The sequence below is a fragment of the Polyodon spathula genome, chromosome 3, assembly GCF_017654505.1.
Source record: "Polyodon spathula isolate WHYD16114869_AA chromosome 3, ASM1765450v1, whole genome shotgun sequence".
NCBI lineage: Eukaryota > Metazoa > Chordata > Actinopteri > Acipenseriformes > Polyodontidae > Polyodon > Polyodon spathula.
In genome coordinates this window covers 85,268,964-85,285,366 of record NC_054536.1, presented here as the reverse complement: position 1 = coordinate 85,285,366, position 16,403 = coordinate 85,268,964, and the positions used below count along the sequence as shown (strand labels likewise).

General features: G+C 37.1%; 1 protein-coding gene across 1 annotated transcript in view; it reads right to left on the bottom strand.

The window, feature by feature from the left end:
- Positions 1–10,235: 10,235 nt before the first annotated feature.
- Positions 10,236–16,403, bottom strand: part of LOC121309490 (lethal(3)malignant brain tumor-like protein 3) — a 95,487-nt gene continuing 89,319 nt past the window's right edge. The window contains exons 18-19 of the mRNA XM_041242453.1: positions 13,031–13,093; positions 10,236–12,077 (exon numbers count right to left, since the gene is read on the bottom strand). Coding sequence (XP_041098387.1) covers positions 11,910–12,077; positions 13,031–13,093 — 231 coding nt within the window. The 3' untranslated portion in view covers positions 10,236–11,909. The remainder of the gene's footprint in view (positions 12,078–13,030; positions 13,094–16,403) is intronic.

The window sequence follows — 16,403 nt, the reverse complement described above, 5'->3', positions numbered from 1 at the left end:
CAACATGCAAACTGAACTGCAAAAATAAAAAAATAAGGGTTTTAAACATATTCTCAAAGTCATTATAGAGGGCACGTGTTATTATTTTGCTGATTCAAAAATAGTATACAGAATATAGTTTAGAGACTTAAATATGTGTGCTTTTTCAGTCCTTGATTCTTTCTACAGGTGTATGTAGACTGATGACCCTATATCCTCCAAATGGAGTTAATTGACTTCGGGCCCAGCTTCAAATAGCCTGCACACACCTCTTTTTGAACATTTCTATTCTCCTAATTTATCAACTCTTCCAACTTGTATGTTAATAAATTATTAATTTATTTTCCCTAAGTGATTCAATATTAAAATTAGCGCTAAGCTACACAATTGTATTGCCTTTTACAATCAATCATTTTTATCTTCGCTGTAACTATGATAAATTGAATTAGACAGTGTTATTATTCTATTCAGCTGTATTTGCTGGACCATTAAAAATCCCCTGCCCAGGCTTTATATGTGTCTGGCTTTATTAAAATCACACACTGTGACAGTTTTTCATATTAATTATGAAATTATAGACTTAAAAATCGTCTTATCAAAGGGTATATTAAGTAAATAACAAAACATATGGAGTTATCACAGTGTCAAAGCAAATATTACAGTGAAGTTACAAGTCTTGACTGACATTTTTCCATATAGAACTGAAATTCCACCATATACAATGGACTGTATAGCCTATATATAAAATAAACATATGTAAACTATATAATACCAAAGAAATATAGCACTTAGGAGGCAAATTACATGAATATATGAAATATTTTTCAGACATTCCTTGTCCTTCACAAAAGATTTACTGATCCCCTTATCATTGTGTTCATTGACTGTTTGCTCTATTCTACATTTAATAAAGTGAGTAATTTAAGTGAATTTGATACCTCTGTAAATAAACCATTTTGAAGATATCTTAATCTAATTTTGAGATATCTAAAAATGAAATAAAGATATCTCAAGTTGATTTACAGATATTTTTTTTGTTTTGCTAGCATGGTACTAGAGATATGTTGAAATAACTTTCCCTTCATTTAGAGATATGTGAATAATTTTAAGATACCTTGAAATAACTTCCTGTTCATTTAGAGATATCATTAAATCATTTATATCTTGAAATGACTTGCTGTTCATTTAACAATAGCTCTAAATCTCAAAATGCTCTTCGTTTTGAATGGACTTCCTGTCCATTTAATGAGATCTCTATAACAACAGGAAGTTATTTTGAGATATCTTAAAATGATTTAGAGATTTCTCAAAATGAGCAGTACGTTCCCTTTCAATTCGAAGATGACCACCAACCAATACTTTTGGGATATGCCTGCCACAGGTCGGGTATTTCCTGAGCATGTAATATCAGAGCTGCCGATAGTCCCCTCCAGGGAGTGATTTCCTCGGTCCCTCCTCTCGAGGGAAAAAAAACAGTCTCTCCACGGCGCTCACTTCCTCTTTTGCCTCTCACTTAAGGTAGGTAAGGTAGGTATACTAACCAATCCAGTTGATGTGATTGAGTCTGTGTGAAAGAGCGCTCACTCAAGTTTTTCTGGAGTTCCCCAGCAATCACAAACTTGGCATCTGAAATCATTTCTCTTTTCAACAGTCTGCATCGTTTGACGATTGCAGTCTGCTTTTCTAACCCCGCTGCATCTGCTGTTGTGTGTGCCTTTTCTCCTGCTATTGCAGCTAATAAAATTTTTAAACAAAGAGACTCGTGATTCCTCCACCGGTACCCGTCTCTGCCGCACCGCGCTGTTCAGTCAACTCTGCCAGATTGTCTCGGCCCGTCCATTCTGTGCGCATGACTAAAATAAAAATACAATTTTTCATCGTTCCCCCCACAGCTTGCTGTTGTGTGTATGTGTATGTGTATGTGTGTGCTTTTTCTTTACTACTCTTACAGTTAACCCTTTGAGTAGTGAATTCTAAAATGCACTGCCGGTCCTACGGGAATGAGTTTTTTTTTTTTTTTTCTTCTGCATGCTTTTGATTATTACGAGTACAGTGTACAAACAAGCAGAAAGCTATATGTTTGTATGTATGCAATGAATACTGACAGAATACAGACAAATCATTTTTATAGTAAATAAATAAAACAAATAAATAAAATTAAAAAATTGTCATGAAGAAAGGTTTTGACTAAAAATAACAGGTAGACAATAAACAACAGAGTGGAACAACAACACGTCCTAACAAAAAAAAAGTCTTTTGATGTTGATGGTAAATATTCTTCACTTATATCTGACACATTCGCTGACATCCGATTCAGTGGAACAGTTGTATGTGTTTGAAATTAAATCAAAATCTGAATTCAGTATTATTTCTAATACTTCTTTCTCACTGAGCAATTTTCGCCAGTTTATAGACATCGCTGACATTAGTTGTAATGGGTATTGTATGTAATTCAGTCAATATCTGTGAGAGAGTGCAAGAGTCCAATACAAGGTGTTACAGAAACCTAGTTTTACAATATCTTATTATCAGGAGTTTTGTAGGCTCAGTGTTTATACTCCCTCGGGACCAGAGAGCAGTGAACGTACTGGTACGTTCGGCGTCATCAAAGGGTTAAAAAAAGAAATAAATAAGAACAAGCAGTACATTCTCTACTACCACAGCTCCTCAGCCTCTGCTGCACTTTGACTTATGCTACATGCTGTCTTGGTTGTGTGTGACTGCATGTGATTCAAACCTGGTGCAGCACTATGTTTTCTGTACTGCTCCCCTGTGCCTAACCGCAGCCGCCAGAGCTTGTGTATTCACCATGGTGTATGCTATATGCTACACCAGGTTGTGTGATTACCCACAGCTAAGGCTAATCACCTGCCTAGCACCTTGGTGCTTATGTCCACGGTGCTGAAATGCTGCATGCCTTGTTGCTTCAGTGCCCAAACACGCCTGTGGTACACACACCCTCGGTGCTTCAGTGCCAACGGTGCTTTGGTGCCCTCATGCCTCAGTGCTTCTACGACTTTGGTGCTTAGATGTTCCATGCCTCTGTACTTTTGTCCACCAGCATGTCCATGGTGCCCTTGTTACACGCGTCCTCGGTGCTTCGGTGCTGGATGTGCCGATATCCCCTGGCCATAATTTTGGGTAGGCCATGGAGGAGATAGTGCAGCACACACCAAGAACATGAGGCGTCTCAGCAGATAGCCTCAATGCTCCCTTCCCATGCTTCAGTTTCCCATGCTACCCACCCCCCCCTCCCCCCCAGTTTCAGAAAGGCCAGGGTCATTCTCTTTGCCACGGCAGAGACGACTAACTGCCCACTATGATTCTCCCTCCACCACTGCGGCAGTCCACTAGGCGTTGACACCCTAGCCCACGAATGTCCCAGGATGCTCCAGGAATGGTCCAGAGAGAGAAGGCAAAAGTTCTCCTGGTGACCTCGAGATGGCCGAGGAGAATCTGGTTTTCAAACCTTTGCCAGCTACTGCAAGGCCAACCCTGGGAGATCCTGCTACGGCTACATCTCCTCAGTCAGGCGAAAGGCACGCTGGCCCTCAGAACCAGGCAGACTCCGACTACGGGTCTGTCTGCCTTAGGGCTTTCAGATGCAGTCATTAGTACACTGCAGAACACCAGGGCCTCCCCCACAAGGTCATTGTACGCTTTCAAATGGAGGCATTTTCAGGATTGGTGTCTGACCAGGAGTCATGACCCTATCTCTTGCCTGATAACGGTTATTTTACAATTCCTGCAAGAACTGCGAGAGGAGAATAAATCCCCCTCTATGGTGAAAGTGTACTTGGCAGCCATATCTGCGTGCCATGTCCTCATTGACTCGGTGTCCCCAGGCGCTCATGTCCTGGCGACATGTTTTCTCAATGGTGCTCGGCAGTTACGTCCTCCTAGAAAGGACGTCCTCCCCCAATGGAGTCTAGATGTGGTTCTCACTAAGGTTTGAGCCTATGCATTTCATAGAGTTGAAATATCTCTCTATGAAGACAGCCTTTTTGTTAGCCATCACCTCCGCTAATCGAGTTAGTGAGCTACAGGCTCTGTCAGCGCACAGCTGCTGTATGCGTGTTTTGGACAATGCAAACAGGGTGTTGTTATGAACGTAACCTGCTTTCCTCCCTAAGGTGGTTACAGCTTTCCACTTGAGTCAGTCAGTGGAGCTAGTGGCGTTTTCTTTGGAGGCGGACCGGAGACTAAACTCCCTCTGTCTAAGCTATGTTAGCAGAACAAGAGCTCTGTGTCAGTCAGACCAGCTCTTCATCTGTTATGGTGTAAGGACCCTGGGTCAAGCCCTGTCGAAGCAATGGCTGTCTTACTGGATTGTTTCGACTACATATGCTGGGCCCTCTTGAGAGAAGCCTCATTGGCTGATATATGTACTGTGGCTAGCTGGACTACTCTGCATACTTTCACCAGGTTCTACCGACTTAATGTGGTAGATCCCTCTATGCCTTCACTAAGGCACAAGGGTCCTTGAGGTTGCACGCTGACACCATAAACACTAGTTTTTGTGGTAGCGAGACGTCCTTTGTCTTCTTTTTTCAATCACACTCCCTCGCAACAGCTTTGGTATACTTTTCCCAAAAGTACTGGTTGGTGGTCATCTTCGAATTGAAAGGGAATGTTAGGCTACGGATGTAACACTGGTTCCCTGAAAGAGAAACCTTGCAAGGTCACATTGGTTGCTTCCACAGGTTCAATGCAAAAGAGGAAGCGAGTTCTGTAGAGTGACTGTTTGTTCTCTTGAGAGGCGGGACTGAGGATGTCACTCCCCGGAGGGGCCTATCGGGAGCTCTGACATATGCTCAGTAAATACCTGACCTGTGGCAGGCAAATCCCAAAGTATTGGTTGGTGGATGTCTTCTCTTTCAGAGAACCAGGGTTACATCCGTAACCTAAAGTTATTTAGAGATACCTCTGAATAATTGAAGGATATCTGGAAATTATTTTTAGATATCTCTAAATGTATTTGATATCTTAAAATGATTTAGAGATATCTTTAAACATTTGAAGATATCTTAAAATCTTTATAGATATCTTAACATATTTATAGATTTCTATAAATTTATTTGAGACATCTCTAAATGATAATGGTACTCACACAACTCCTATGGGATGCAATATTTCTGCAAAAAAGGAACAAAATCAAAACCTGGAGTAAGCCTTTGATGGACTGTTACATACTGAAAATAGCTCTGAGAAGCAGGGTTTCTGTGGGCCCTGGGCAATGGACCTTCTACCAAAAAGGTTTTCATAAGAAGTAGACATGAGTTGTCCGATTAAAAAACAAAAAACAAAAACAAAAACAAAAAAAAAACCCTTTTGTAATATATACAATAGTAAAATCAAATGAATACCTTCAGCGCACCGGTAACACAAAACAAATTATGCTGCTGCATTTTACACTTTACTGTACAGTATGAATTAACGTAATGAAGATGCTAATTTAACACAGCAGGCTCTTTATTACACTCTCTTTCTCTGGGACCGATGACAAAACCTACTACAGGTCACAGCCCTACCTAAATACAGTCCTGGCAGACCTGGCTGGAGAAAAGCCTACATACAAATAATAAATATTTGGATACATTTATTCAAATAAGGCACTGAAGATAACCAATAAAAACACAGACAGAAAACAACCAATAAACACACACACGCACATGCACACACAGAGTACAAAGCCACGCTCCCACCTGTTGCTGCCGCAGCACGGAGAGTTCTGTCTCTCAGTGTCTTGCCTGAACGTGCTGTTACTATAGTAAAATGTATTTTTTTAAAATTAAAAATAACAAAATAATAATTAAAAGCTATCAATTATGTTGCATTAAAACCATTAAGATAAAAATGGCATTTTATAAAAATGTGTTTTAAGTTTAAAGTTAAAAATACCCACAGACCCAGCTTCTCTAACACATGGAGATAGAGCACTCTATAGTTTTGGGGCTCTAAAAGAAAAATCCCTCCCTCTCGTATTGATTTTATTGACCCTGGGAACAATGAGCAGCCCCACTATCTGTGATCTAAGAGTGCGGTTCGTGAGATACGTGGTCAGTAGCTCCTGCATATAGCTAGGTGCTGCTCCATTCAAGGCTTTCTAGGTCAATAACAATATTTTAAAATCAATTCTATATTGAACAGGGAGCCTGTGCAAAGAGACTAAAACAGGGGTGATATGCTCATTTGTTTTGGTTTTAGTCAAAATTCTAGCAGCGGTATTCTCAACAAGCTGTAGACGGGACACCACACGTTTTGGGATGCCAGAGAGGAGTGCATTAAACTAATCAATTCTTGAAGAAACAAAGGCATGTGTTAGTCTCTCAGTATGTTTCTCAAGTGATAGAAGGATACTTTAGAAACTTCCCTAATATGAGACTCAAATGATAAATCAGGATAAAAGTGAAACCCCACATTTTTTTTATTTCAGTTTTAGGATTTGATTAAAAAAACTGCTAGGGTCCTACATTTTTGAGTTGGTTATGGGAGCCTACAAACATAACCTCTGTTTTATCTGAATTCAACATTAGAAAGTTTTGAGACATCCAGTACTTGATATCAGCAAGGCAAGCAGCAAGTAACACCCCGACAGAAGTATCACCAGGTTTTAAAGACAAATACAGCTGAGTGTCATCCTCATAGCAGTAGAAGTTCACACCATGTTTCATAGCCATATCATCCAATGGTAACACATATAATGAAAATAGCAATGGACCAGAATAGAACCTTGTGGAACACTGCAATCAACTTCAGTCAATGCTGATTTTTCCTCCCCAATAGAGACAAATTAATACCTATCAGATCGGTAAGATTGAAACGAGGATAAGGCAAGGCCAGACAGTCCCACTAATTATTTGAGCTGATTTAATAAGATGGAGTGGTCAACGGTGTCAAAAGCCGCACATAGATCAAGAAGAATTAGAACTGATGGAAAACCCAAGTGAGAGCTTATCAGTAAGTTATTTGCAACTTTGACAAGGACTGTCTCTGTATTTTGTGCAGAACGAAATCTAGACTGAAATTTCTCAGATACATCGTTAAGAGTTAAAAAACTTTTTACTTGAAATGCAACAACCCTCTCTAAAACCTCTAAGAATGGTAAAACCAATTCTAAAATGTTTTTCCAATATTACAACTGCAAGAGAACATTCAAAGAGGAGGTTAAATGTCTAAGAGATACAAATGGCAAAATCATAGACGAAGAAAAAAAATATATATATATTAAATGAATACTTTTCACAGGTTTTTATAAAAGGAGGATATGGACAACATGCCCCACATGTCAACCTGTTCCTATCCAGTTTTAAATAACTTCAGCATAACCGAGGCAGAAGTGTCAAAGAAATGAAAGAAGTTATTTACAAACCGCTAACCAAGATCATACAACAGTCTCTTGACACAGGGGTTGTACCGACAGACTGGAAAATTGCAAACATAATACCAATCCACAAAAAGGGAAACAAAACCGAACCAGGTAACTACAGACCAATAAGCCTGACTTCTATTATATGCAAACTTATGGAAACTATAAGAAGATCCAAAATGGAAAATTACCTATATGGTAACAGTATCCTGGGAGACAGTCAACATGGTTTTAGGAAAGGGAGATTGTGTCTAACTAACCTGCTTGATTTTTTTGAGGATGCAACATCGATAATGGATAATTGCAAAGCATATGACATGGTTTATTTATATTTTCAGAAAGCTTTTGTCAAAGTCGAGCATAAATAATTAATTCTCAAATTGAATGCAGTAGGGATTCAAGGAAACACATGTACATGGATTAGGGAGTGGTTAACATGTAGAAAACATAAAGTACTGATTAGAGGAGAAACCTCAAAATGGAGTGAGGTAACCAGTGGAGTACCAAAGGGATCAGTATTAGGTCCTCTGCTATTCCTAATCTACATTAATGATTTAGATTCTGGTGTAGTAAGCAAACTTGTTAAATTTGCAGACAACACAAAAATAGGAGGAGTGGCAAACACTGCTGCAGCCATTCAAAATGATCGAGACAAGATTCAGAACTCGGCAGACACATGGCAAATGACATTTAATAGAGAAAAGTGAAAGGCACTGCACGCAGGAAATAAAAATGTGCATTATAAATATCATATGGGAGATACTGAAATTCAAGAAGGAATCTATAAAAAAGACCTAGGAGTTTTTATTGATTCAGAAATGTCTTCATCTAGACAATGTGGGGAAGCTATAAAAAAGACCAACAAGATGCTCAGATATATTGTGAAAAGTGTTGAATTTAAATCAAGGGAAGTAATGTTAAAACTATACAATGCATTAGTAAGACCTCATCTTGAATATTGTGTTCAGTTCTGGTCACCTCGCTACAAAAAGGATATTGCTGCTCTAGAAAGAGTGCAAAGAAGAGCAACCAGAATTATTCCGGGTTTAAAAGGTGCAGACAGGCTAAAAGAAGTTAATCTATTCAGTCTTGAACAAAGAAGACTACAAGGCAAATTGATTCAAGCATTCAAAATTCTAAAAGGTACTGACAATGTCGACCCAAGGGACTTTTTCGACCTGAAAAAAGAAACAAAGACCAGGGGGGGTCACAAATGGAGATTAGACAAAGGGTCATTCAAAACAGAAAATAGGAGGCACTTTTTTACATAGATAATTATGAGGGTCTGGAATCAACTCCCCAGTAATGTTGTTGAAGCTGACACCCTGGGATCCTTCAAGAAGCTGCTTGATGAGATTCTGGGATCAATAAGCTACTAACAACCAAACGAGCAAGATAGGCTGAATGGCCTCCTCTCGTTTGTAAACTTTCTTATGTTCTTAATGGAAGATTGGAGATGGGTCTGTAGCTAGTAATGAGTTTAGGATCCAAGCTGTGTTTCCTGAGCATTGGCTTTACTATAGCTACCTTAAGGGCTGAGGGAAAAATACTGGAAGAAAGATAACTATTTATAATTTTAAAAATGTGTGTAATAATAACTCCAGGGGAGTGTTTTTTAATAATTTTGTAGGAATGGGGTCAAGAGAACATGTCGTAGTTCTCATGTGCTGAATCAAAGCTGTCAGCCCTTGAAGGGTAATCAAAGACCTCCATAGTAGCCTTGGAAGCACTAATAGGTAACACTGTGCAGCAAGCCTCCTTAATAGAATATGGAACCTGATTTCGAATGTGTAGTTTTATTTTTAAAGTGATTTAAGAAGTCATTACAGCTATGAATAAAACCATTATCAATGGTGGAACTACATAAAGAAAGATTAACTAATTTATCAATTGTTGCAAAACAAAATCTAGGATTATTTTTATTAGTTTCAATTAAGTTAGAGTAATAAGTTGATCTGGCCATTGCCACAGCCTTCCTATATTTAGACAGGTGGTCCTTCCATATAGTGTAGTGAACATGCAGTTTCGTTACCCGCCATCTCCCTTCTAATTTCTGATCCTCATATTTCAATTTGCGAGTAGCATCATTAAATCACAGTGAGCTTTAAAATTAAAAAAAAATGCTTATAACTATTTTCAAAATATCCCCTTAATGCACTCGGATTTGAGATCTGTCCTCTAAATCAGTGCAGGAAGAGTGATCTTACAAAAAACGTATAACGCTGTATTTTTGGACCCCGCTACTTACTCTTCAAGAGCCAAAGCTAGAAAAAGTCAGACTATTCTTTACAGAGAAAACACTGTACATTCAGAGATGTTTGACTGAGGTATAGACATTTTATTTCAGCCCCAACACTAAGATTTTTCTCCGTTACAGATAATGTACAACGCTACCTGAACGTTCTGCATTACACTCAAAAGCCACATATCATAGGCATAATTGTTAATATCGGTGGCATCTCTATTTCTTTCAGGGAATGAGTAAACAATTTTAGTATTTTTTGTAAGTATTTTAATGTGGTGTGGATAGTCAATCGGGCGTGGCTATCTGATTTAACGTAATATAGGACAAGCCATACGATGCAAGACTCAAGCCAATCAGATTAAATAATATACAAGAATTCTTCATTTAAAGTCATAATAGATTTCAAACCTCAGCAATGTGAAGAGTAATGCATTTCACGAATAAAACTAGAATATAAATAAGTATAATTACAGAGAGAGTGATTTTTTGATCACAGGGATTACCTAATGAATATAATTTATATGTAGTTTCTTAAATGCACTTGTACAGTAGTAACCCAGGACTGGACACATTGAGACAATCCTTTCTTTCCTTTTTTAATACTGTACCAATTTGTTGCATAAGCACACAGAAACAGACAAGTCATGTAAGCTTTTTCTTTATTCTATTAATGATACAAAAAATATCAACAATACTTCTTTATCAAGATTTCTGAGACGCCATCGTTACAATAAACAAAGACTAAATGCAAATCCAACTGTGTACACTACTGTATGCAAGTTCGTTCTAGTGATATTAAAATAAAGTGTAAAGCATCAGGTGAATGAATATTGGCTTTGTAGATAAATGCAGTTTTTTTGCTGTTTATTCTAGCTATTCCATATATTAAGTGTATTTAAATGTTATGTAAAAGGTGTAAAATATAAAAATGAAAATGCTGTAGTTTACAAATATGTACAATATATTTTATCTACTGAATATATATCTGTTCTAGTTTATAACATGTCCTGTATTGTTAACCTACATTCCACATTATTCAAACTGCATTTGATTTAACATTAAGTATCCGCACATTATTTCTACATATTACTAAATTGACTTGGTTTTAATAAGCCCCCATTAAGGAATACAGTATTTCAAAATAACAGGTAGTGTTCCGTACATTTGTCCAAAAATATTAAACAAAAGTTACTTTTTAAAACTGACAGCATTGTTGTTTTACAGATTTCACCATCTGAGATGTAAATTTATTTGGATTGCAAAGTCTTTAAGAAAGCTACATCTTTATTTGTTTTATCATGTATAATACCTGTACAGTAAAGCACCTTTGCTTAGTAGAAAACAAATCACTGTTAATGAAAACCGCATGATAGTACACGAAGGAACAATGATGACAGTTCTTTCAGATGTAAGCTATTTTGTAAAGATACTGGCGATGATTTATTTTTTTGTAAATTGCAGTACTTCGTAATTATGTACAATGACAATCAGGATTAAACTGAAGTTCAGACAATTGCAAACCTTAGAAAAAGCAAGTAAAAAAAAAAAACAATGTCTCACCTTGGAAAAAACAAATTGTTAAAGGAGAGTGAGACTGATTGCACTTTGAAAGCCTGAAGTGCTTTAATTAACTCATGGCAATATAAATGCAATTTTTTCATAGCTAAACAACTACACATTGCACCTATTCAAAATAAATATTCTCTTCTAGCTGCTTGTATGTAATACTAAGTTACTATAAAATACATTCTCTATTAAATTCTGAATATATTATTTTTTCCTTCATTGTCACAAACACATATAGATTCACAATTGCTTACAACAAATACAATGGATCTTTAACTAGACAAATCGCGGATGTAGTCATTTCACAAAATAGCAAAAATTAATCTACAATGCATTTAAATGAACTTTTGACCGACATGTATTTATCTTTTGTTGTTTCTTTATATGATTAACACCTGTATGGTGCTGCAATATAATGCTTTAGGCTTGTTGATTGTCAGTTCTTTATGGAAATCACTTAAGCAAATACAGTCTATAAATAATGCATGTTCTGTGCAGTTTATTAAGCCATTAAAGCCCAGTAGCATTAAAGCCAAACAACAGGAGGCTGTGCCCAGTGTCTTTAGTAGTGTGAACTACACTACACAAGAAATATAAATAGTACAATCTGTGATTATCCTTTACCGATGACAGCTTGTCCAGCCACTGCAAAAACGCATGTATCCTTGGTCCCTTTAAAAGTACTAACACATCAAAGCCGAATGCACAGAATATAGTGTGGCTGCTTGCGTGGCTGAGTGTTGATTTACTTCATGTATCCAGATCAATATTCCCTGATTCCGTGTCTTTGCTCATGTCTTCAGCATTCTTGAACATCAGAATGGAATTGTAGATCTTCAGGGCCGGGCCCAATTTGACGCTCATTATCTTTACGATGTCCACTTGACTGAGCAGTAAGAAAGCTTTTCCATCAATCTGCTGTAAAAATAATATGAAGGGCCATTACTGTATTCTGAAGCTTCATTTGTAGTTGCAAAATGACAGTGAAAAAAAAACAACAAAAAAAAAAAATAAACACATACCAACCTGACCAATATTTAATGTTACAGCATGCATTATTTCTATTTCTATATTTTTGTGTTGTTATTAAAACATTCAGGAAAGCATTTTTTTTAAAACTAACCATTACAATTAAAAATTATAATTTTGTCCTGCAAGTACAGTATAGTATAATAAAAACTAAACTGAAAACTAGACCTAACGTCTGTAATAAGCTGTGGGAATATGTACTGTTTTCATTAAATCCAGTTGCTATAACCCTTTTTATGCTAATAAAAACTTGGTTGTTTACAACACTATTTATGTTTTTAAACGTTAAACTGTTCATTTAAAATAAAAAAGCTTACTGTTTCACATAATGCAACTTTCTCCTTCATTAAAATACAGTTTGAAGCCATTCATATGATTCATATGAACTATCAATAGCAAAAGTTATTTTCATTTATCACAATTAATAAACTTGTATTTCTTGTATTAAAGAGGGCACTTTAGAGAGTTTTAGCTGCATCCTGAGTTTTTTTGACCAACACTGTGTGCTTTTGCAGATTTGCTAAACTATTGCGTATTTTGTACTACAACTCCAGGTTCTATCACTGGAGCTACATGCCATATATCAAAAGAAACCCAATCTGGAAATTCTCCACAACATATTCACACTTAATTGTTTTTTAAGCAATTGTGGAGTGTGCCGTATTCCCTACAGTTCTAATGTTTGACACTTACAAATTAATTCTCCAGTCTGTACTGAAGGCTATACTGCACCTGTTCCACTAAATTAACTACACATTTGTAGAAGGTACATCAAACTCATTACTTCCCTTTGCCGTCCCTGCAACAATTGGGAGTCTCCAAGCAATTTTAAATCTGCTTACCTCTTCCTTGAACTGCTTAGCTTGCTCCTCACATCCAGGGAGAGAATGCACAAAGCTAGCCACCTAGACAAAATGATTGAATCCCATATTATTTATATAAAAAGCAACAGTATAATTATGCACATCCTTTACACTGTGTGCTCTTAATGCAAAAATAAATATAGAAATAAAAAATCCATATACTGATACAATGGCACACCTCAGGGACATAAATTATTTAAATAATTAATATTGTAAATTACCGTCTACCATATAATTAACTATCAGCAACAGACTCAAATCAGCAACATTTTGACGCAGTGCTGTATCTGTAGCTAGAGGCAACTGACACATAAATATAACCAATTGGGATACTGTTACAATGTATAACTTAAATAAGCTGTACCAAGTGCCACGGTTGGTCTAAAACCAGCCCAGGGTAATTTCCACCATGAAATTCAGTATTCACAGGCTTATAGAATTATTCAACAAAATCAAATCCAATGGCCCAAAAGCAAAAATAATACTATACTGAAGTTACAGGATCTGTTTTCAGTAAATACCCTTCCTTGAGGCATCCATTTACTGGTAAAACAAAGGGGAACTGCCTTGCTTTGAGACTCTTTCTCAAAAGTTTTTTGTTGTTGTTGTAAACACAGCACCAGCAAGATTAACGATGGGCTGCTGATCAGGTATGCATTCCCAACTCAAACCAGCAGTCATGCTACAGAGCTTACCTAGGATCTTTCACTGTGGAATGAAGAGTGGCACATGAGGGATGCAATATTTCTAAGTGGACCAGCAAAGAAGCTTGCTGGTTTTTGAAATAATTAAATAAAAATAACAATAATCAACCAAATTATTATTGCCACTTTTAAATAGAAGTAGTCATACAGTACACCACCACTTTTAAATTAACTGCTTTCCAAAAGCACCCTAATGAATTATACCTGAAATTTCAGAATACTCATATAAAATGTGGAATGCAGTCCCATTACTGGAACACCTGCAAAGCAAATAAAATATAATAATCGACTTAAGTGCCATTAGTACAGCAACACCACGTCTGTTCGGTGGTAGGAAGCACTTGCAGATATAATATTAAGTAAAGATAGGATCAGGTGCCATATCCAATACAAAAACAGCTATATAAAAGAGTACATTAGAACTTCAAACATAACCAGACTGCTTGTGATGTCAGCATTTACATCAAATACAAGGGTTTTTGTTTTGTTTTTTTAAGGCTGCGAAGGGTGCCTGTTAGATTAAATGCACTTTCCTTCTGCAATTTCTCAATGTACACCACACAGTTTCAATAATGCAGTGGCTTTCTTACCAGCATGCAAGCAAATTGTTGCAGGAGCTAATAATGCATTTAAGCTGAAAGCTAACCCTTTATGTCCCTGTAAGTAACTTCCCCATTATCTGAAAAGACTGCCCGTTTTGTACGACATTTGAATTTGAAGTTAACAAGCCTCTTCTATACCCCATTTACACTGGCCACTTTTACGCTGGCTTTGAGACAGCTTAGCATTAAGGACAGCTTTTCTTTTGTAGTGTAAACCCAGCCGTCCTAGTCAAAGTAGCCACGAAAGTGGCCTATTTGAGAGTAGGCTTATACACAGCTTAGCTCTCTTTCCTTCTGAAGCATCAGACCTTGAGTTGGTTCACACAGAGGCATGCTGTCACTCAGCCAGCTCCTTGGTATACGTTCTTGTTGAAAAAACAAAAACCCTTTGAAAATGTTTTTGCCTTCACATACAGCATTTATGCAGCATAGAATAGGAGGTTTGTTAAATCTATGCCAAACTGATGCTTTTTAAAAAAAAAAAAATACAAGGAGTGCAATCTGTTTCCCTAGAGGAATGTGTTCCTTGTTCACTACTGGACTGAATTCCTTTAGTGAAGTTCAGGTGGAAATATGAAAAATGTGTGCAATCTTTGCGTTGCCAACTGAGCGCTACTATTAGGATTGTATCAAAGTCTATGACTTGAACATGAACATACAGTTTTTATATATTACAGATACATGCAAGACAATCCATTTACAAAACAGAATAATCAGGTGAGGAACTGATGTTGGAAAATAGATATTTTCTTGTCTTGATCATTTTAAATGTGGAAATAAAATTAAGCAGAATATATAATCTATTTTGGTATGTCTGGTAGGGTGGAACCCCGCTGTATAAATACTGTGTGTGTGCGTGCGTGGCATTGTTTCAATGAACATTTATCATTTTGAATTTAAGTTTGGCAGGGATGGAAGCTATTCTGCTACAGTATGCCAAACTGTAAAGTGCAGGTCAAAATAACTGAGTTAGAAAGCTTGAGGCCCTATGACATTTTGTCTGTTTTGACAGGTTAATTGAACCTGTGTGGTGGAGTGTCCTGCCCCTTTGTGTTTATTAGTGTTTTATGTTGTCTGTAGTGTGTTATGTTGGTGTTTATGTATAAAATACACGGGATATAAATATGGGTTACGAGCACAAGTGTTTAAAATGTATATTTTGTATTTAGGCACGAGGATTGCACAGCACTTCACGTGCAGGTAAAATAATATGTGAGCACAGGGAATTGCACTTTTATTAATTCACGTGCAGTTGTACCGAGACTCCAATTGAATGACTGATTAGCAATCGAGTCTCGGTACAGCTGCATAAAAGCTGCATGTTTTCACTCACTCGGGGTTGTGTGTTCACGAGTGGAGAACAGGAGAGAGAAGGAGAGTAAAATAACAATTGCTACAGCGTGCTGGAAGTGCCAGTACGGTACCTGTTTGTTGGGTTCGTCCACGATTGTTTTGTCTGTGTGTTTGGCCAATGCGCCCTTTGTTTTGTGTGTTTTGTTTAAATCTTTTTGTTTGTTATTATTATTTAACAAAACTCTGGACACCATAGCATTCACCACCATTCCTCATTGTTTGGAGTCCGTATTTCTGGTCTGATGTCACCCCTGCAAAGCCATTCTGTTCACACCCCGATAGAACAATTATGTGCATCATTTTCTAACTGTATTTTCTGGTGTGGTTTGCAGAGCAGTTAGTGCCATTGTACATTACAATATATTGTTATGTAATACTCTGGGGTATCTAGTAGTAATTACTTTAGATTCAAAGATGAATTAAACAACATGAACCTGCTCCTGTAGATGCACAGTAAGAAATTTGTTGGCCCTATCCTCCCCTAAGACTTTTTTTGCACAAATGGGAAAGGTAGACTCAGGAGGAGTGACCCTGATGCATTGCTAGATGTAACTGAGATACATAATTGGGTGCACAGTACACCTATAGAAATAAGCATTTTACTACCACTAACCTGTTATGTATATTTACTGATAAAGCTTAACAAAAATGGCAATGATAGGGGGAATGTTCAGCTGGCATTTTTTTTGATGG